The 22228-nt window shown below is 51.0% G+C and overlaps 1 protein-coding gene across 2 annotated transcripts in view; it reads right to left on the bottom strand.

Annotated features, from left to right (window-relative positions):
• Positions 1-21288, bottom strand: part of PRIMA1 (proline rich membrane anchor 1) — a 69172-nt gene extending 47884 nt beyond the window's left edge. The window contains exons 1-3 of one of the 2 annotated variants that reach the window (XM_055418425.2): positions 21149-21288; positions 20218-20341; positions 12695-12830 (exon numbers count right to left, since the gene is read on the bottom strand). In XM_055418425.2, the coding sequence (XP_055274400.2) occupies positions 12695-12830; positions 20218-20310 (229 nt within the window). In that variant the 5' untranslated portion in view covers positions 20311-20341; positions 21149-21288. Of the gene's footprint in view, positions 1-12694; positions 12831-20217; positions 20342-20984; positions 21053-21148 lie in introns of those variants that run through there. The other variant, XM_055418424.2, reaches the window with a different exon arrangement.
• Positions 21289-22228: the final 940 nt, after the last annotated feature.

The following is a 22228-nucleotide window of genomic DNA, read 5'->3' as shown; positions in this document are numbered from 1 at the left end:
ACATCCTTGACGAAATCTGTAATAACATTAAACAGCTAACTCTGACAGGGTGATCACCCTGTGCTGGCAGTGTTCTAAACACCATCACCTTCAAACTCATGTGACCCTCTCAATAGCCCAGAGGAAAACCAGGTCCACACAGAGTCACAGGGTGTCAGAAACAGGATCAGACCCCTCTTCCCAAGCAGGATTCCCTTCCTTTATCGGAGCCACGTCCTCCCTGCCCTGTGCCAGGCAGTGGGCAGATCCTACCCACACCCTCTGAATTCCCTCACAATAACACTGAGGGAGGAGGCTTCATCCTCACCGGGAGATGAGGAAACTGAGGTTCAGAGTGTCCTAGAACACCCAGGTTTATGTGAAATGTCCGGAACTGCAAATCCATAGAGACAGGAAGTAGATTACTGGTTGCCAAGGACTGGGGGAGAGGGGCTGTATTGGGAGGTAGAGGATTTCTTTTTGGGGATGATAAAAATGTTCTGGGACTAGATTGTAGTGATGGTTACACAACACTGTAAATAGACTAAAAACCTTATGCTTTAGAAAACCATCGTATACTTTAAAATGGTTAAAATGGTGAATCTGGAGCCCCCAGGAAGCGCATGTTGATCTGGATGTGCGCTCTTGCTGAAATGTGTGTTTTCCTATTTTCATCTCAGGGTTGAGGCTAGACTTCTCACAAGATTCTGAATTCCTGGAGGGCAGGAGCCAGTTTGGCCCCAGTTCTGGGGTCACCATAGTGCCTGCAGCAGTACTGAGAGGTCACTCATGTGCAAGTCTCACTGGCCTTTTGGCCCCAATTCATCGTACCTCACTTCTCTTTTTCAGCACAAATCCCTTCCTGCTTCAGGCCTCTGGTTACAGCCGAGGGTCTCAGCCTCGATTCACGCAAGAACCACCTCCTTTGAGGACGGGCCCAGACATCAGTCGTTTCCCAGCGGATACTGACATGTAGCAGGGCTCAGGCATCCAGCCAGAGGCAGGCAAGGCCGTGCACAGTTCATCTCTGCAGCCCCAGGACCTATCTCTTGGCAAACGTTTGTTCAATAAGTCAATGAACATAGTTTTTTTGTTTATTTGTTTTTCTGCTGTGAGGTTTGTGGGATCTCAGTTCCTCCACCAGAGACTAAAACGATGTTCTCGGCAGTGAAACCTTGGAGTCCTAACCACTGGACCACCAGGGAATTCCCTAAATATAGGTCTGTTGAGTAAATTAACATGAATCTGTAATCTTTTATTTGCTGGATACAAGCAAATTCCACGCACTTAATGGGAAAAATAAAATTCAGCACTTACAAAAATGAAACCAATAAAATAGATAACTAATAAGAACTTACTGTATAGCACAGGGAACTCTACTCAATGCTCCTGGTGACAAAGAGGGGTTATATGTACACATATAGCAGATTTGCTTTGCCCTACAGAAGAAACTAGCATGACATTGTCCAACAACTGGACTCTGATAAACACAAATAAACTCTAAAAATCACTTTTAAAAAAGAGCAGGAAATGGTGAAAGATATTACGGCTATCAGACGCTCAATTTTAGGCACAAAAAGTCATGTTACAGTGGTGCTAATGGTAAAGAATCTGCCTGCCAAGGCGGGATACACAAGAAATCTGGACTTGATCCCTGAATTGGGAAGATCCCCTGAAGGAGGAAATGGCAACCCACTCCAGTATTCTTGCTGGGTATTCTCCTCTGTCACTCCATGGACAGAGGAGCCAGGTGGGCTACAGTCCATGGGGTTGCAAAGAGTCAGAAACGACTAAGCATACACTTGATGATCAGTGTTGAGGGAAACACAGGGCAGAACAAGTCCTCTTTATGGATGTGGGAGCTGAGACCTGTTTGGAAAGAGGTTTGACAAGTCTGTTTCCTGGGAGTGTGAATGCAGCAGGTACTGGGGTAGGCCCACATATTATTCATGTTCCCACAAGCACCTTCAGAGGACCACATCCTGATTCCCCTTTTGCCGATGAGGAAACAGAATCTCAGGTTGAGTGAGTGCCAGAGCTGGACCCGGCTTCCTGGTCCTTCTACTATTGGACCAGGCAACTGGCACAAAGATTGCAGGACAGATAACCTGCTTTTGGCAAATGATGAACATCCAGCATCCCAAGGTCCACATCAATGGCAACAGTGAAGACCAGCTTGGCACCAATACGGACGGTGAAACAAGAAACAATCCAAGTGACACAGCCTGTGTTTGATGCCTGGAGTCCCTCATCACATGTTCAGCTTTCCTGGCACCACCTGAGTCTGCTTCATTATCCCACAGCTGAGGCCACAAACATCCGAGAGCAGCCTGTGAGTGATGTCTTGAGGCTCATTCACTCTACAGAACCTAACAGTATCCTTGCTTCCCCTCCCCCTACAACCACAGCCATCACCTCGCCTCCAACATCATCTTAAATCAGACTAGGGCTTGACCGCCTCTCCCCTCCCCGATCTGGGTCACCTCACCTACCACCACCTGGACTAAAGTGACAGTCCCCGCACTGGGAGCCCGTCTCTGTAAAGTATAAATGAGGCCAGGCCACAGCCCTGCTCAAAACCCTCTAGAAGCTTCTGCTCACACTAAAGATAAAACCCCAACCCCTTCCCTGGCCTCCCAGGCCCTCCCTCTGGGCCTCGCCTCCTCCTGTGTTGCTTTGCCCAGCAGCCAGCAGCCACGCTGGTCTTTCACACACTCTGACCACATGAGGAACTCGCACTGCTGTTCCCTCTGCTGAGAAAACTCTTCCCCCAGGTCTTCCTCATCCATGACTTCCCTTCAATTGGCTCTCAGCTGAAGCATCATCTCCTGTCCCCAGACCACGCAATCTAAGTGACCACCTAGTCAGTGGCTCAGATAGTAAAGAATCTGCCTGCCATCCGGGAGACCGGGGTTCGATCCCTGGGTCAGAAAGATCCTCTGGAGAAGGAAGTGGCAACCCACTCCAGTATTCTTACCTGAAGAATCCCATGGACAGAGAAGCCTGGCAGGCTAAAGTCCATGGGGTCACAAAGAGTCAGACATGACTGAGCAACTAACACTTTCACCCCCTATCAGGTCTTATGATTTTAATCACCTTTGGAGCCCAGGTCACCTTCTACTTTTCTGGCACTATTTTTGGTTTGTTTATTTTCTGTCCAAGCCCACCTGCCCTGCCTGTGCACACGCAGTGACCCTTCCGTCCTGTTCACCACTGCATTCCCCAAACCTTGCACAGTGCCTGGCATATAGAGGAGTGTAAAAATCTTTGCAAAAGAAGCAAATAGTAACTACTGAGGACGTGTGATGTGCCAGGCATGTGCTAAGGAGCTGGAGCTCTAAGTGGAAACAGCAGACACATGGCAGTGACTTATATCGAGCAAAAGACCCAGGCATCACTCAAGCAACTGACCAGATATTTTAAGAGTAGTATGATTGCTATAAAGGAAAATGAAGAGTTCAAAGAGTGTGTGCATCTACATGCATGGTTTTGAAATGTACACAAATTCTCTGACACTCCTCTGCCAAGAGGTAAAATAGAATTCCCTCTGCCTAGAAGGTGAGCAACCTTGGTCACTTGATTATGAGGAGCAGAAAACAGCAGAAATGATGCTGCATGACCTCAGTTACACCCTCAAAGGGGTTCAGCTTCCACCTGCTTCTTAAGCTTAGAACCTAGCTGCCATGCTGAGAGGAAGCCCAGGCCACACAGGGGCATCATGGAGGTGTTCTGGTGAACAAGACCAGCTATCGACCCAACCAACAGCCAGCACCAACCACCAGATACCAGCGAGGAAGCCTTCCAGATGGCTCCAGCCCCAGCCAAATGATTACAGTCACGTGAAAGATCCCAAGTGAGACCCTCCTGGTGAAGCCTTTCACCCTCCATAATTGTTAGAAGAAAGGACAGGACGTTTGAGTTTTCTTTAACCACTAACTTTTGGGGAGACTGACTCCATAGCCATAGAGAACCTAGAACAGGGAATGGTATGACCTCTGTGGAAATCAGGGAAAGTTTTCCTGGAGAATATCTGAGCTCAGATCTGCCCAAGCTGAGGTTAACTACTTTGAGGGGAAGCCTGGCAGACGTGAGGACTAGTGTATACTCCCACAAAGGAGTTGTTCAGTGACTAAGCCATGTCCGACTCTTATCGACCCCGTGGACTGCAGCACTCCAGGCTCCCCTGTCCTTCACTATCTCCCAGAGTCTGCTCAAGTTCATGTCCGTTGAGTCAGTGATGCTATCTAACTATCTCATCCTCTGTTGACCCCTTCTTTTTTTGCCTTCAGTTTTTCCAAGTATCAGGGTCTTTTCCAACATGTCAGCTCTTCACATCAGGTGGCCAAAGTATGGAGCTTCAGCATGAGTCCTTCCAATGAATATAGAGGATTGATTTCCTTCAGGATTAACTGGTTTGAGCTCCTTGCAAATGAGTACGTGAGGATTAAATGAGACGAGTAGCACAGAGCTTCCACCTCAAAATGCGAGGGCTGAGTACTGGTTCTTCCTAGTGTTCTGGGTGAGTAATAAAATCATTCTAGAACTTCCACAGTCCCGTTTGTTTCCCTCTTTTAAAACATGGCCCACGGCACATAGTAGGGGAACCAAGTGACCCCATCCCTATCTCCACCACTGCTGTGCAATCTTGAGGAAGCCAACCTCTCTTCTGGTCTCTCTCTCTTTTTCTTAATGTGGGCCATCTTTGAAGTCTTTATTAAATTAGTTAAAATATTGTTTCTGTTCTATGTTTTGGTTTCTTGGCCACGAGGCATGCAGGATCTTACCTCCCTGACCATGGGTTGAACCCGCATCCCTTGCACTGGAAGGCAAAGTCTTAACCACTGGACCACCAGGGAAGTCCCTGGTTTTTCTAAAAATAAAATAAATGTCAAAACCCAAATCCATCTCAGTGCTTTGAGCTCCTTAAAGACAGGCACTATGGGAACGCAGGCTCACGCCTCTGTGCTGCCATGGCTATTTTTGGCCCCATCAGCCTCAGAAGCAGGTCTCGTGGAGGGGGTGTGCGTGCTCTCCCTTGAGGGCTGGTACACATCTCCTTCCTTGGCCGCAGCATCTGAGTCTCACACGGGGACGAGCGGGCCATCGCTGACATTTATTTACAAAGTCGGCCGGGTCCTGAGCCCTGGCGGCTGCCGTGGGCTTTTCAGTCAGGCCCTCAAGCATGTATGTTCCTTTGCTTTGCCAGAGTTCACCCCTTGTCCACGCCTTGCAGAAATACCTCCACCCAGGGGCTCTGGGGCTGATCCTGGGGATCACAAGCCTGGTGATGGCTGCCCCTAATGGGGCATGAGTGGTACTCTGGATTAACCTTTTCTGTGAATACCTAGGGGTGTCCACACCTCCTTAAGGCACCATTTCCTCCCCGAGTGTCTAAACAGATACTTCTCTCTCTGTTTAAAAATGGTGCCAGAATCATTTTTTAACACCTCCCAACCTGTAGGTCAGTGACCTAGTATGTATTATTACTAAATAGATACCATGTATTATTAGTTATCATTAATATTACTTATGAGCTGCCATTGAGTGAGTGTTAACTTGGGTTCCAGGTTCGGTGCTGTGTGAACTTTATACCATCAAATTCTCACAAGTGCCCATATGCAGTGGGTATTGTCATTAGCCTCCTTTTACAGATGTGTGAAAACTGAGGCTCCAAGCAATTAAGGCTGTGTTGCCCAAACCACTTAGCTCATGAACAAGAGTGGACCCCAGATCTAGACGGCAGGACAGCCAGGCTGAGCCACTGTGCTATAACACCACTTTTAAGCATGTCATCTTTGCTTAGTACAGGCTGTATGATTTCCAGCCTTTACTGCAATGCTTCCTCAGGGAAGTATCCCTGTCTCCATTTTACAGACGAGGGAACTGAGGCTGAGAAGAATAAGACGTGCCCAGTGTCACAGAGCTAAGAGTGGAAGAGCTGCATCTGACTCCAAAGTCTCTTGATGTGATCGCCATCCTCTAGGATGCTGGTTCTCAAAGGGTGCACCCTGGCTGGGGTAGGGATGAGGGGGTGGGGAGTGGAATCAGTTTCACCCGAGAATGTTTTAGAAATGCAAAATCCTTGGCCCCACCCCCAAATCTACTGAATCAGGAATTCTGGCAAAGGAATCTGGCAACCTGTGTTTAAACGAGCCCTCCAGGGGATTCTGACCACACTCGGCTTTAGAGAACTGCTGGTCTAGTGCCTCCCACAGTTTGCAAAATTTACAGTGCTAAGTGCTGTGGGCAGAGCTTGGAAAACAAAGCGCAGAAAGTGGCGATGTTGTTTAAGAATCTTCCGCATCAAAGAACACTTTACAGGATCCTTCTCAACCATCAGGCAAGACAGGGCAGGGCTGTCTCCACAGACAACCAAGTGGCGGCTGAGTTGGGAGCCCAGAGGGAAACATGGGCCGAGCTGCCCCTATGATCAGCAAGTTCTAGTATGGAAGTGGGGTGGGGAGAGCAGTGCTCTTGAAAGTTTCATGGTGGAACAAAAACAAGCACAGCAAAAACAGCAAGAAATAAACTGAAAAACCATGTTGCCTTTTCCAGAAGAAGGGTGGCCAGTAATAGATGACCCACCATCCTGTCTTGCCCAGGATGACTAAAGAGTTTCTGGGTGAGGAATGCAGTATTTCCTGCCATGTCAGTAAACAAGGATGTCACAGTCATTAGCGACTGCAGCCTCCAAAGTGAGTTCCTAAGCCTTAAGGGCACTCAGGAAGGAGAAAAATACCTGGGATCTAGTAGCCATCAAGACTGCAGCCACTCCCTACAGTAAGCCGTAAGGGAGCTCAGGATGTGAAAAATATGGGATTCTGGCCCAGGACAGCTGAGATGCATATGAAAGGAATAATTGCAGACAGCCCAGACTCTTGCATCTTCCCATACAGAGAAAAGCACTAAATTTCTTAACTTGGGATATCTGGCTTTCTTTAAGTAACAATAATCTTTTGACGTTCAGACTACCTGTCCTTTGTTGCAAAACTTCTATAGAACCCTCACCTCCTTGCAACAGTTCTCTCAGGGTCACCTGCGATGCTGTCTCCCAGGTCTGAAGTCCTAAAAATTCTCATCTAATAAAACATAACTCTCAACTTTTTAGGTTGTGACTATTTTTTAAGTTGATGCTGGGATGCAGAGCTTCCAGGGCTAAAGCCAGGAGAGTCCCAGCCAACCCAAGACATTCTGCTTGACCTGAGCAGCAGGGCAGCAGCAGGTGCTACTTGGATGAAAGGGGAGACCTGCCTGGCCACAGGGACGATGCCCCACAATTCTGGCAAATATTTCTGATCCATCCTTACAGAGGTGTTTACCTGTCTGTGTGAGCAGGTGCAGAGATTTCCTTTGTGTGCTCTTTCTCCCTCTACCCCAGACACACACCCTGAAGCCCACACTCCTGAAGAAGGACATTCTACAGCAGGGCACCTCCTGTGTGATCCTGATGCTCCTAACTCAGGGCCTCTGCTTCAGCCACTCTAAGGACTGTCCAGCCTCCCTCTGCTCCTGCCTATCCAAGGTCTATCTTGGAATTTTCCCATGTCATCCTGGATCCTCCTTTCCTGCCTTTTTCAGAATTAAATATCCTTCCCCAAAGCACCGTTTCCTTTCCCAAGTCTAACACTCAGAGGTAGCTCTTCATCAGAATGATTTTCATGAAACAATCAGCAGCAATGGATACCAGTCCAGTGTCCACTGGCATAAATCCTCCAGTCAACCCCATTGGTGGGTGAAAATCTTACACCTTAAACTCAAACTTAAGTTTACCAGCCCTTTCTGAACCCTCCTACACTGTTGGTAGGAATGTACCTTGGTGCAGCTACTATGGAGAACAGGGAGGTGCCTTAAAAAACTAAAAATAGAGCTCCCATATGATCTGGCAATCCCACTCCTAGGTATATATTTGGAGTAAATCATAACTCAAAAAGATACATGCACCCTGGTGTTCACTGCAACATTGTTTACAACAGCCAAGATACGGAAGCAACTTAAGTGTTCTTCTACAGAAGAATGGATAAAGAAGGTGTGTTTTATATATATATATATGAGTGAAGTGGCTCAGTCATGTCCGACTCTTTGTGACCCCATGGACTGTAGCCTACCAGGCCCCTCCGTCCATGGGATTCTCCAGGTAAGAATACTAGAGTGGGTTGCCATTTCCTTCTCCAGGGGATCTTCCCGACCCAGGGATCTAACCCAGGTCTCCCGCATTGCAGGCGTACGCTTTAACCTCTGAGCCACCAGGGAAGCCCAATATATTACTCAATTATATATATATATATATATTACTCAATCATAAAAAAGAATGTAATAATGCCATTTGCAGCAACATGGATGGACCTAGAGATTATCACACTAAGTAAGCCAGACAGAGAGATATAAATGATACTGTTTATGTGTTGAATCTTAAAAAGTGACGCAAAGGAACTCATTTACAAAACAAACAGACTCAAAGACTTAGAAAACCAACTTACATTACCAAAGGAGAAAGGTGGGTGGGGGAGGGATAAATTAGGAGGTTAGGATCAACATACACATTCTACCATATATAAAATACAAAATCAACAAGGACCTACTGTATAGCACAGAAAACTCTACTCAATACTCTGTAATAACCTATATGGGAAAAGAATCTGAAAAGAAATCGATATTTGTACATGTATAACTGAATCACTGCGTTATACACCTGAAACTAACACAACACTGTAAATCAACTATATACCAATATAAAATTAAAAAAATCTTACCAGCCCTCTTAAAATCATGCAGAGGAAGTGGCAGTGTTAGCACTCCAACCCAGGCTCAGGGCCTCGGCCTCTTAAGCTGTGTCCTCAGTTTTATTTCATTAGTCAGGCCATGCCGGTGAGGATGAGTCCCCTTGGGCCTCCACTGCACCCAACACATGTCCGGATGCAGAGCAGACACTCAACAAACATTCAGCAGGTAAATCAGAAGCCCTTGTGAGTGGCTGGGATGCAGGGACCCCTGATGACCAAAGGATAAAAGCTCTACATCCCGAGAAACTCTTTAGTCCTGGCCAAAACGGGATGGTGGGTCACCTATTGCTGCAGCCAGCCAGATGCTCGGAGTCAGTGTATCCAGAAAGATGTCAGGAAGGATCCTCCCAAGTACATCCTCTGTAGAAGATGGGCTACTGGACCGTGAGCTCCCTGGGGGCAGGAGTTGCCCCTCTCTTGCTCACCATTTACATCCTAGGCCCTGGCACGTGCCAGTAACTGGGGAGCTCTGTGCACACCTGTTGAACAACCACATAGGCTTCACAGCATTGAAGTCCTGTTCCCCCTGGGGGAGGCTAATTCCTCAGGGATTACAGAATGAGCAGAAGTTGTGCATGTGGCCATAGGTCTGTCTGACATTACTGGGCTGTATTCAAGGGTGAGCTTCTGGGCTGAGCTCACTGAGGACCAAGAGAGTGTATAAAACACATTCTCCATCACTGGTCTAATCTACCAGGCTTACCAAGGCTATGGAGTTGCATCCACTCCCCTCCTGCCCAGCATCTACATCTTCGTCCTTGGGTTACAACCCCTCTACCTGGATTTTCCTTTGAGAAGCCAGCATCCCCTTAACCCCTATCCATATACTTCAACTGTCCAGGGTCCCATGGCCCAGACCTGGCCAATCAGCACATTCTACCTCACAGGCTACCATGATTGGTCCAAGGATGGACAAGTGACTCAAGCTGGTCCAATGAAAGTCAGCCTCGGGGCTTTGGGTGAATGATTGAGAAAGAGAAGCTCTCCTAGTGAGGAGATGACTAACTGCAAGGTTGATGGAATCCTGGAAACCAGAGCCACAGGGACTGGGCCAGCTTGAGAGAAAAGGAGACCCAGGAGAAATCAGAAGAGAGAGACGGAGACAGAAACCCAGTTCATCACATAAGACCTGTTGCTGGAATATTCCAATACACGAGCCAAAAGCCAAACATCTCTCTCTAGCTTTCACGTCACTCACGCCACTTCAAGATGGGTTTCTGCCACTCATAACTGAAAGAGTTGCACCGCAGAATCAAACAACACCTGCTGTTCTCTCACCCAGAAGTGCCCTCCGGCCCCGAGCTTTCATGAGGTGTCTGCTCCCTCACACCTGGCACTCCTGCTCTCCTTCCCTTCTCTATAGTCCCCTGCCTGGCTTCAGGCCTTCGTAGGTGGTCTGGGGCCTGGAGTATCTCAAGGGTTCCCACTTGACCCCAGTCAGGCAGCTCACCCCAATCCACCCCCTGCGTTGTCAGGAGAGTTGACTTTCTGAAGCAGACGGTATATCACTTCTTTGCTTAATACCTCCATGGGCTCATGGCTACCCAGAGCAGGGTTTCCTAAAGGAGCGGGTGCATGTCCCTGGAGGTAAGTGAGCTGGTCTTAGACAGCACATGGAGCCGGCACCCAGACACATGATAATAGAAAAGGAAACTTAAGCTCCTTTTGATTCTCTTGCAAACCTTCTGATTTCTTTCTAGAGAACACCTCTGCACAGGAGAGGTCTCTCCAACCTACTGCGCTCCCTTTTTAGCAGAAAGAGAGAAGGCTTCGAGCTCAGAACCTTCCATGACAGGCTGGAACATTAAAGCGCTGGTTTGTGTCCATCGCCTTTGTTTTTACAGTCACCTTCTATTTATGTAAGTTATTCCGGTTTTGCATTGAGAATGGTTACAGAAAGTTTCCTTTGGAGACTGATTTGTATAAACACAAAAGTGAGTCTGTTTAAAATTAAAAAAAAAGAAATAAGGCAAACCACAGGAGGTATTTGGATACGGTAAATGTTTGGGAAACAACGGTAAAACAGGACGAAATGTAACCTACTCAAACAGGCACACAAGGCCCTTCACTGTCTACCCCTTGACATTCCTTCAAACCCTTGGAGGGGCTTGGGCCTCCGAAGATGACTTACACAGTCATATGTCTAAGACTTTGCTCTTGCCGTTCCTCCTTCCCAGATGCCCTTTCCCCATAACCTCCTCATCAACCTACAACAATTCCACTTACTATGAAGATACAAGTCAATGTCACTGTTTCCTATGGTTGGAATTTGGTCCAACAACTCTAGGATTTCCAGTGGACCTAGAGAGCAATTTGTGTGCTCTCTCAGGTGACTTTGTGTGGGTTCCTTAGGCCAAGAGATCCCAGAAACCAGAATGTCTTTCAGGTCTGTGTCTGGCACTAGAGGCTCAGTTAGCACAAGATGAACTGAAAAGACTCTACCTGGGGGATGTGGATCCGTCAGGTACCAACATGCCTGGAGGTACTGCAGGCCTGGAGTCTGAATAGTGGAGGGAGAAGGAATTCTAAGGCAGGGAAGGGAGTGAGGGGCAGGGGCCTGAGGCTGGGCCCCACAGCTTTCCTTCAGGAGAGAGGAGAAAGGTGATCCTACCATCCCATACCAAGATGGGATGGTAGGATCCTGTGTGGTACTGCAGCAGAGGGCCTGGTAGGCTGAGGTTCTTGACTCTAACTTGCAGCTGAATCCCCTCAGAACTTGTCAGGATGCCAACTCCAAAGCCCCACCCCAAAGGCTCTGACTCGGTGGGTTCCAGTGAGCCTGTGAAGCTCCACTTTAAAACGAACGCTTCAGGCGACGCTGAGGGCCACTCTCTGAAAAGCATTGAGCCACAAGCTTCATGAAAGATTGGACACAGGTAGGTAGGGACTTACAGCTTCCCTGATGGCTCAGAATCTGCCTCTAATGTGAGAGAAACAGGTTCGATCCCTGGGGAAAGGAATGGCAACCCACTCCAGTATTCTTGCCTGGAGAATTCCATGGGCAGAGGAGCCTGGTGGGCTGCAGTCCATGGGGTCACAAAGAGTTGGAGGCAACTGAGATGCTAGCACTTTCACTTTTTTGGGGGGAACCTACAGACAAAATGCAGAAATACACATGAACTGCCAAAGGTCCCGCAGCACACTGCAACCGCGCCTGGACACCGAGAGCCTGGAAACAGGGCTTACCGGAGAACAAACCTTGTCAAGGTTATTTCAAATATGCCCCAAATAACTCAACAGAGATATGTTTAATGAAGTGGATCCACGCACGCGCTTGCGCATTCTACAGGCTGCAACTTGGGTCATCTAACCAAAATACAAAGTCTCTTGTTAGAGACCTTATCAACTGGCGACTGTAGACATGGAACTTAACCCTTGTGGGTCAGGACTGAGGCTCTTTCGGCTAAAGAAGTCCTCCTTTGTTTGCAATCAAATTGTTCAGAGATGAAATCCAGGCAAACAAATGGGGGTTGGGGAGGGGAAGGTTAGCAGAATAGGCTGCAAATAGCCAAGAGGCATCTGTGTAACTTTGCTCCCAGAGCCTCCACTTGGGTTCTATACTAATTGCTGTCTTACACGTGAAGGAAAATCAGAAAACGCAACCGTGCTCACGGGAGGGGGATTTCAGGCCAGCGTCCGTGGCTGCCCCCTCTTCAAGGTCTGGCCTTCGGAACAATCCAGGCAGAGTCACTCATCAAATGGAGATTGACTTTTATCTGATTACCGGATGGAGAAACATCCTTTTCCATCTCACAGGAGCACGCTGTGGGAAAGGCGTTTTGCAGACTGCAGGGAAAAGTTGGGCCTTGGCTTCCCTCCTGCTCGGCCAGTGGAAAATTACAAAGAAAGCAAAGCTGCCCTCTGCTCTCCTCAGGGGTTCTTCCTGGGCCCCGGAAAATAGAGAGCAACCGGAAACGGAGCGAGCCTGCGCTTACCTGGGGCGGAGAGCAGTCGGGGAGGCGGCGGCGGCGGGGGCGGCGGCGGCAGCGGGGGCGGGGGCCGGCACTGGCAGACGTGTTGACAGCTGTCGGTCACCTTGGAGCAGGACTTCTGCGGCTCACCATGCGTCACCTGCAGAAATGGGCACAGGTGCCCAGGAGAAGCCAGTGAGGCAACCGGGAGCCCGGATGCTCCCTCCCCAGGGCTCCCCCAACACACCTCACCACCCCCGGCCTGGGCAGGAAGGACAGAAGCTGGGATGGCTCAAAGGGAGCCACGTTATGGGAGGCTGGCCTGGCAGGACTGGAGAGCAGGGTTTCATTTCTAGCCCTGCCAGGAACCAGCCATGGGCCCGGGGCAATAGTCTTGGGCATCCGTGAGAGGCAGGTGAACTCCTAGAATCTCCCCACCGAACAAACTAGGAAACTCAGGCCCAGGCAGGAGAAGTGGCTGCCTGAGGCTCTCACACCCAGTGACACAACACTGATTCCACCTCCTCAGTAATCTGACCCACTGCCTGCTTCTCCAGTCTTCCTTGCTACCGGGCAGGACCAAGCCCCGGCCTCCTCTCTGGCCACAGCTCTTGATGGCCTTCCTGTGTCCACTCTGGGCCAAGGTCCCCTCATCTTGAAGGAGGACTCTTACCCAGCCAGGCCTCTTCTTTGGTGGCCATGTGACTAAGGGACCAGAGCAATATTTCCAGTGTTATCCACGAGGCCCCCGAGTGGTCTTGTGGGAAACACACCTGATCAAACTGCCTGCACTCAGCCCCCACCAACCCTGAATGCCTGTCCATAGCTCAGGGGATCCCGTGGCCACAGGGCCCTGCATGGGAGGATGCTTTTTCCTTCACGCTCTGGCCCTCTGCTCTGCTCTCAAAGCCCTCTTTCCGGTCCTTGGCTCCTGGCCGTGCTCCCCCCTTTTGCACTGGCTGCTCCAATGGCCTGGAATTTTCTCCCACACCTTTCCCCCTGCTTTACCCGTTATTCAGCTCAGCTATCACCTCCTCAGGGAAGCATCTCTGACCGCCCTGGCCAGGTCACCTCGCCATTACAAGCTCTCCTGGTACTGGATTTCACTCTAGGGGACAGAAATCCACACTGGAGTGTTAACCTAGTTCATCCTTCTGTTTACTGGACTCTAAGGTCTGTGGGGTCAGGAGTCAGGCCTTTTTCCTCTCGCCTTTATATCACCTAAGCAAATGCCTGAAATTCACCAGAATCCACACTTCTTGAATCCTGGATTGGTGCTCTGTTGACTTCAGTCCCAGCTTCCCCACGTGTAAGCTACAAAGGGAAGCAAAAGTGGGTGGGTCTTCACCTAGGGGATGCCAGCCCTGTTTGCACATTAGAATCTCCAGGCATCTTTAAAAGATACTCATGCCTGAGCCTCTCTCATGCCAGTCAAATCAGAACTTAGGCCGGTAGAGCTGGGCATGTGAATTTTGTTGAAGCATCCCGGGTTAAACTTCCAGTGCGTAGCCAGTGAGAGAATGGCTGGTTTATATCCACTCCCAGCATCCCTCCCAATGGCAGACAGCAATACATCTTTGAGCACAGCATTTTCTGCCTGTCCCGGAGAACAGCTGATTTAAGGACATGAAGGAAAGAGTTGGTGGTCACCTGCTACCTCAGGGAGGCCCACAGTTCATTTCTCTGGTTGTCATCTCCCATGAGTAGAAACCCACAACCTCAGTTTCTCTGCAACCGGCCAGGGCAGGCCTGCCTTTGGAGGCCAGTGTAGACACTCTGCTGCACGTGTCCCGGGCTGGCAGAGACGGCCAGCAGGGCTCGGCTGCTCCCTTGACACATGGCAGATGTGAACAGGACGGGTAATGGCATCAGGCGGTAGACTGATTTACAGCCCTGACTGAATATCTACAAGGCCACGAAGCTCCTGCTCTCCACCTTTTAGTGTTTTTAAAGGACCACTGACTGCATTTCAAACCCTGGAAGGCCATCTTATCTCACAAGAACATATCCTCAGATGGTGAGCCTTTTCTCGGTTATCTTATGGAGACAATGAACTCCTTAGACGTCACGGCCAAACCACTATGTTCTGCCCCAGCGCAGTGGTCAGCCCTCTCATCACCCATCACAGACGCTATTCTCTGGATTCCGACCTTCCAAGACCCTGGGGCCTGCTTGAAAGCACCCTTCTCCCAACCGCTGGCCTCTGAGATCACTTCTCCACTGAACTCCAGCAAGTGTGTGAACATCAAGCAATGCCGTTGCCAAAGCAATTACTTCCCCACTCTCCACGGTGCAATTCACACGAGAAGGTTCACAACAAGCACGTTTGTTTAACCTGGCCCAATCCAGTGGCCTATTTTTGTGAGAGGCTAGGAGGGCACAGATGGATCAGAGCTTCATGTGATGAAATTACAAGCAGAGAAACCAGGACTGAGTTTCGAGGTGGAAGGGGGTAGGGAAGTGAGGGCACACCCTACATCTTAAACATCTGGTCTCTGGTATCATGGTCCCACTGAAAAGTAAGTGGGCACAACTGCTTAACCAGCCATAAGAACACACTAATATTGTCATCACCCTATTAGCCAGCCTGCGTGGGCTATACTCCTGGAGCCAGGGGCCCACTTGGGTCCCTCACTGGTTTGGACCAGTACAAGCCTGTGGCTGCTGAACCTCCCTTGACTGACAGCTGGTTACACAGGTCCTGCATCCACATCTGTACACCCTTCAGGCCCAGCTCTTACATGGTCTTCCCAGGCAAGCCATCCTGAAGTCCACAGCCCCCAGAATTAGACCCCTTCACTTCAAAAATCCTCCTCTCTGGGGTACTTCCCCCTGTTAGATAATGTCTGTCTCCCCGCACCCCCCCAACACACACACACACACATACACACATTCACACTAAGTTGTAAGCATCTTGGAACAGAAAGGCAGGTGGGTCTGTGTTTTATGAGTCCTGATGAAACATGACTTCCTGAGCCCTACTGTGTGTCAGTCATGGGACACAGGTGCTGATTTCACGAGAATAATCTAGAGATGGAACTGGTATCATCCACACCTATAGGACGACAGGCTGGGCAAGGCTAAGTCATGGACCAGAGTTGCACAGGGCTGGTGCTCAGTGCAAACGTGTGCTGTGGAAGGTCTGCCCAGCAGTGGAGAAACATGGAACTACCCCGGACCCCAGCTCCAGGACCACTAGTTCCGCGGATCGGCAGTGTTTTGTTTAGACCAGTAAAGGGGAATCCTCAATACCACACGCTTGTCTCAATCCCTGGCCTGGTTGGGTTACATCCTGGGAAGTCTCACAGAAGAGTAAACTTGCCCCTGAAGTCACCTGCTCTTAGCTGGACTTGACCAAGAAGGAGCAGAGGCCCAGAGAGGGTCAATGACCCACCTAAAGCCTGTATCGTGACTTCCTGTGACTGCTTTTTATTCCAGTTTTATCATCACCTGCCTTCCTTTCCCTGCTCTGCAGTGTTCTGAAGCCGGAATCCCGAGGTCCAGAGAGACCCCGAGAGGTCCCGCAGTCACCTGCATTTGGTCCCCGGCACTGTGGTCTGGGGAACACGGGGCTTGTGGCAGCCAGTTCCCACACCTGGCCTCCTCAGGAGTCCCTGAATCCATCCACTTCTCATTCCACGGCCACAGCCCTAAACCAAGGCACCACCATGTCTTCACATCGCCCTTGCCTCTCTCCAGGGTGAGGTAAACTATAGGACACCCTGTAAAGTTTTAAGTAAACAATAAACATTTTCTAATATAAATACATCCCAAAGATTGTATGGGGTATACCTATGCTCAAGAATAATCCATTGTCTATCTGAAAATTTAACTGGACAATCTATATTCTTTTTAAAGATTTTTTGATGTGGACCTTTTTTTAAAGCCTGTATTGAATTTGTTACAATATTGCTTCTGTTTTATGTGTTGGTTTTTTGGCCACCAGTAAGGTAGGATCTTAATTCTCAGACCAAGAACTAAAACCACACCCACTGCTTTGGAAGGAGAAGTCTTAACCACTGGTTCACAACGGAAGTCTCCAACTTGTATTTTTATTTGGTAAATCTGCAACCTAACTCTCATCAACCCCTTGCCTCAATCCTTCCCTGAATCCTAATCTTCTATTGAAGCTGGTCGGAGATTTCTAAAATGCTAATTTAAGACTGTGTCATCTCTCTCTTAGAAAAACTTTCCCTGGCCCCCAGAGTCTTCAGGATCAAGCCCAAACTGTAAGACATGACGTTACTGGCTTAAAACAGAGGCCTCACCTGTGGAACCCCTCCTGGGGGTTCTTCCAGTGCCCTGCCCTCTCCTCCCACCTGGGGGCTGTTCCCTCCACAGTCTGGACACTTCACTCATCTCACAGTTGCATCCTGACTCCTGACTTCTTGTTCCTATCTTGGTTAAAGCACTGCACCTGCATTTTCTCTGGATCTTCCACCAGCTCCCATGTCTAAGCTATTTGCTCCCACCAAGCGCACTTGCCTACCATGACTTGTTTAACAGTCTCTCCAGTGCTAGACTGTCAGTGCCATGAAGGCAGGGACCACTAGATCCCTTGCCCTTAACACGGGGCCTGGCAACACAGTGGGTGCCAGATAAATGCAGCTGACTAAATAGGTGAAGCTGTAATGACTGTCCATAGGGGCGGGGGCTTGGCACTTGCTTGGGTCCAGGATGGTTCCTTGTTGCTGCTCAGAGACCCACAGGCCCGGATCAGAGCCTGTCTCCCCGACGACTGCTTTCGGAGGGCGCCCACAAAGACGATGGCTCCTGGCATCTTTTACCGAGACAGGCCAGCACCACAGTAACTTGATGAGACATACTCCTGTCACACCTAATAAATTCGCCAGCCTGTCATCCTCTTCACTTGCAGAAAAAAAGGACTCATCGGGAAGTGAACTTAGAAGAACCCTAAATCACAGAAGCTCAGAATCTCAATTCCAGACACATGAAGGAAAAGAGAGAAAAAAGGCTTAACAGTGCCCCTACCAACCTTGCGGCTATTTAATGTCAACTGACTTTAATGATTAAGTTTCTTTTCATCCAGGCAGCAGCCAGAGGCTATGGGGCTGATCTCAAGGTTGGAACCTGGCGCTTGGAGGGGCCACACAGAGCTCTGGCTTCATCAACCATCCTGTTAATTACAGGACTTGGTTGTGCTGGCTCACACTGCCAGATGTTTACAACTCCTCCAGCAAAAAGCTCATGAAAGCATAGACTGATTTTTTTCTATTCAAGAAACTCCTATGACGTCACACACGATAATCTCTCCACTTAAAGGGAAACACATAGCTTTGCGTACTTCAACTTTTCTCCCCTCTCTTCTCCTGAATTCAGTTCTGTTGCTCCAAAACCAGACTGATTCATTCCAAAGCCCCCTTTCCTCTTGGCTTCTCAGTCCTTATCATTTGTAGATTATTTTTCCAGCGCCTCCAGCTAAGATTTTATCCATTCTACTTGTCTGGAGGGTTTCTTTCTAATTGATTTTCACAAAAATTGATTTATATTGAGTAAGGACTTCTGAAACACACACACACACACATTTGCTGGTGAAGTACTGCCTGGCTGAAGGACACTGCTTAAAAAAGGAGTTACTTTACAGAATTATTTCTTTTGGTGGTGGGGGTGTGTGGGGAGGTGGTAGGCCTGCTGTCTCTTTCCTGCTAGTTCCCACAGCAGAATTCCAGTTCTTGGAGATTAACAACGTCATCATGTTGCTCTCCTCTCCATACTAGCTGGAAAAGTCTCCCAGAAGAGGGCAAACTGTTATCAAATGAATATAAAGAGGAAGTGAGCTGAACATCTGAGCTTCAGCTTAAAAGTTGAATGAGAAGAACTGGTCCCAAACCGCCCAAATGTTTAGAAGTGACAAAATTCGGAATCCCGAGAAGGCACAGCTGAGTTTAATAGCTGCCATTTCACACATTTAAACAAAGCTGTCAATTCCTAAAGGAAAACAATTGTGAGTGAGACGAGGCAAGCCAGAGAAGAGAGCAGAGGATGGGGCTGGTGCTGGCGAAGTGGGGTGTATACGCCCCCCCGCCCCCACTCAAGCAGACCCACTTTCTCAAGGTCTCAACCTAGATAGCTGGTTCCAGCATTAGGGCCCCTAGTTATCTCCCAGCAGCTGCCATCCAAACAGGACTGACCAAGTTCATTCTCAGCGGGGCCCTGTCACTTGGGACAGCTCATGAAACTTGGTGGCCCGGCAAGCAGTGTTGCCCCATCCCTTCTTCTCTGATCTATCACCTCCCACTCAGGGCGACTATTTGAATAGTCCCCAGCCCTCAAAATGCCACCAGGAGAACATGAATCTGCAAATATCCCAGAGTGGGCATTTCAGTGTCTGAAATGGTAAAAATGTCCTCCAGACCTGCTGAACCTCTAACAATTCAAAAGTGTTCCTGGGACTATGTAGCGATCAACAGAGTACCTGGCTAGCCAGATGAGCGGTGTTACTACTGGTGACTTCCTAACATCAATAATGGCAGAAACATCTACCATTCAGTGTTTAGTATGGTCGAGGCACCGAGCGAAGCAATCTTTATGTCATCAGGTACTTAAAATTGCACAGTGAGGAAGTAGAAACTAAGGTCCAGAGAGGTTAAGCACATTGCCTAAAGTTCCCCAGCTGGTAAGGGGCAGAACTGGGTCTCAAAATTCACCGAGCATATGTGCTAAGTCGCTTTGGTCGTGTCCAACTCTATGCGACCCCAAGGACTGCAGCCTGCCAGTCTCCTCTGTCCATGGAATTCTCCAGGCAAGAATACTGGAGAGGGTTGCCGAGCCCTCCTCCATGGGATCTTCCCAACCCAGGGAGCTGGCAACAAATTCCACCTCTTCAGCATTCCAATGGACCGCTGATTGTGTGTGTTCTGGGAAGCACTAGAGACCATCTCATCTAACTATCTCTCTGACCCTAACACAGGTCACTGGAGTTGGTGGCTATTTGGGCTCTGTCCTGGGGGCATGGTGGGCCCAGGGTGAGGAGTCTATCCTCAGGCAATGCTTAGAGATGGACAGCACCTTACTACATTCCCCCACCAGAGGCCACCTTGCAAAATCTGTCCCACATTCTCAGTTCCACTACCTGCAAGAAACACAATCGCTTCTGTGTTGAAGTCCAGTTTAAGAAGGCTACTATGAAGTTTTACTAGAGGCTCTGATAGGAAATCAAGAAGGTATATTCTTGGGGGTCATTTTTTCTTTCTAAGTTTGCCAAAGCTCTAAGGTTTCTTTCTCTGCATTTCTGCAATGGAATATTATCATCCAGAAGGCATTCCCTGTGACCTGTCTGTTCCAAGGCGCTGTCCTGCGGGCCTCACTCAACAGGCCAGGGCTGAAGTCTCCTTCAGGAGTTTCTTATCTTTCCACGGCCGGAGTATGGGGAGCCCGAGCATCTTTTCTTTAGGGAAACTCTTCCCGGGACCAATCAGACGGGCGACCGCAGGAAGCCAGGGTCGTGGGAGTGAAGGGACAACCACCCGCTACCCGCTCCTGCCCAGGAGATCGTCCTGGGCGCGCAGCCCGCGCCGGCCGCTCACCTGCACGAAGCCCCAGAGCGGGTGGAGCGCGCAGTGCAGCAGCAGTGACGGCCAGCAGCAGCCTCGGCGCAGCACCAGATCCCGGAGGAGCATCTCGGCCCGCGGCTCCCGCTCCCGGGGAGAACTGTCAGGGGAGCAAAGCTCGAGTCAGCTGGGCGCCACGGATACCATCCTGATGGCGCACACGCACCCGCAGCAGTCCGAACGCGGTGGGCACTCCCCGCACCCTGGGGCACTCTCGTGACCCCAAGCCTGGTCCTTCACTCCAGCTTGCACCCTCGCCGACCCTTGGGGCACACTCACGGAGGCCGGCATTCCGGAACTCACACTCCGTCGTGGCGCACGCCCCCGAAATCCTGCGTGCGTATCTTGGCCCCAGGCACACCTCCAGAAACAGCCAAGCGCTCTTCCCGAGCCCCGTGCACCTCCCCAGAAACAGTCGTGCACAACTCTCTCCCACTGTGAGCACACTTCAAACCCGGCGGGCGCCGCTCACCCCGTGTGCACACCCACAGAACCTGCCGCTCACACCCACCGACTCCTGCCCGCACACTCGTTGACCCCCGCGTGTACGGCTCCGTGAAGTCGCACGCCACGGGCACCCTGTCTGCCCCTCCGGCCCTCACTGCGCACACTGCAACAGAGGCACCTCGGTGCGCTCCCCGCTAGCCCTCGCGCGCTCCGCCGAGCCCCGGCCTCCCGCCTCAGGGCGGGAGCTTCCCCCGCGTCTCCATCTCCGCCCGCACCCCTCCAGTGCCTGACGCCACCTTGCCTGGCGGCGGCCCCCACCGATCCTCGGCGCGGGGAGGAGAGGTCCTCGCTCGCTGCCCCCGCCCGAGGCAGAATCTGATCGCCAGCCGCCGGACGGCCCCCATTTAAAGCCAGCCGCCTCCCCAGTCCCCCGCCCTCTAGGCGGGGCCTCGGTCCTCACCCTGGCGACTGCGCGGGCGCCGAGGGGCTTCACATGCCGAGGAGGAACGGCGGGCACTGGAGCAAAAGTTTGCGCGCGGCTTGGGCCTCCCGGGCGGCTGAGCCCGCGGCCCGGGCAGGGCGCGCTCGCACGGGGCGCAGGGCGCGGTGGCTCCCGGCTGCGCCCGGCCGCGCGCGGGCCGGGAGGGGCGGCACCCCGCGCCCAGGGCCGGGGCGGGCTGCCGAAGCGGAGGCGGAGGGCGGGGAAAGTCTCCTCCAAGCCTCCCGGAGCCGGCGGCGCGTGCCCTCCCCGGGTCCCCGCCCTTCGCGGTGGCGCCGCGCGGCTGCCCGGGGCGCGGGGGTGCCCGGGCTCGGACCGCCCCTCACGCCGGCCCGCGAGAAGCAGCGGCAAGAGGCGCTGGCCTGGAGCGCCCGCTCGGGCCGCAAGGCAGCGGGCGGAGGCGAAATAAATAATGCACGAAAAAGGAAAACAGACGTGAGCCGAGCCAGAGCTCGCCCGCCTCCCGCCTGGTGCTGCGCGTCCGCCCGCGCTCTCCGCCACCGCCGCCGCCAGCGCCGCTGCAGTGATTCCTCGTCTCCATCTAGCGAGGCTATTGTGTATTGGGCGCTTAATAATTTATTTATCCACCCGCGAGGAAGAGGACTACCAGCTCCCGAGGGGTCTTGCTCCTTGCCTGCTGTCCTCTTCCCCTCCCGCCCCCCTTACAAGTTTCTTCGAGGCAGCGAGAAGGGGATAAGGACTGACTTGCGGAGACCCCTTCTTTTGCACTCGATCCTTGCGGACTCCCTCCCCTCCCCCGCCCCATTCCGAAGGAAGCGAAAATGCCCGGGTGGCCCGGGCTGGAGGTTCAGGCCGCCCCTCCCGGAGCCAAGTGCTATGTTCTCCCTTCTGTGGTCTCAGGCCTGGACACCGCTCCGGCCACTGCATGTTGGAAGGAGTTGCCGACTGCCCCTGGGGAGGGCCTCTCCACGCTCCACCACTGCTTTTCTCAAACTCCTATTTGAGGCGAGACTGTCAACAAGTCGGTGGCGAAGTAGCCCGTTATCTCTCTCTGAAACAAGCTGCCCCGGCCCCCCGGTC

This window comes from Moschus berezovskii, chromosome 21 (assembly GCF_049115385.1).
Source record: "Moschus berezovskii isolate FMDL1 chromosome 21, NW_MosBer_1.0, whole genome shotgun sequence".
Taxonomy (NCBI): domain Eukaryota; kingdom Metazoa; phylum Chordata; class Mammalia; order Artiodactyla; family Moschidae; genus Moschus; species Moschus berezovskii.
The sequence above is the reverse complement of the archived record's forward strand: the minus strand, read 5'-3'. Positions and strand labels throughout refer to the sequence as shown.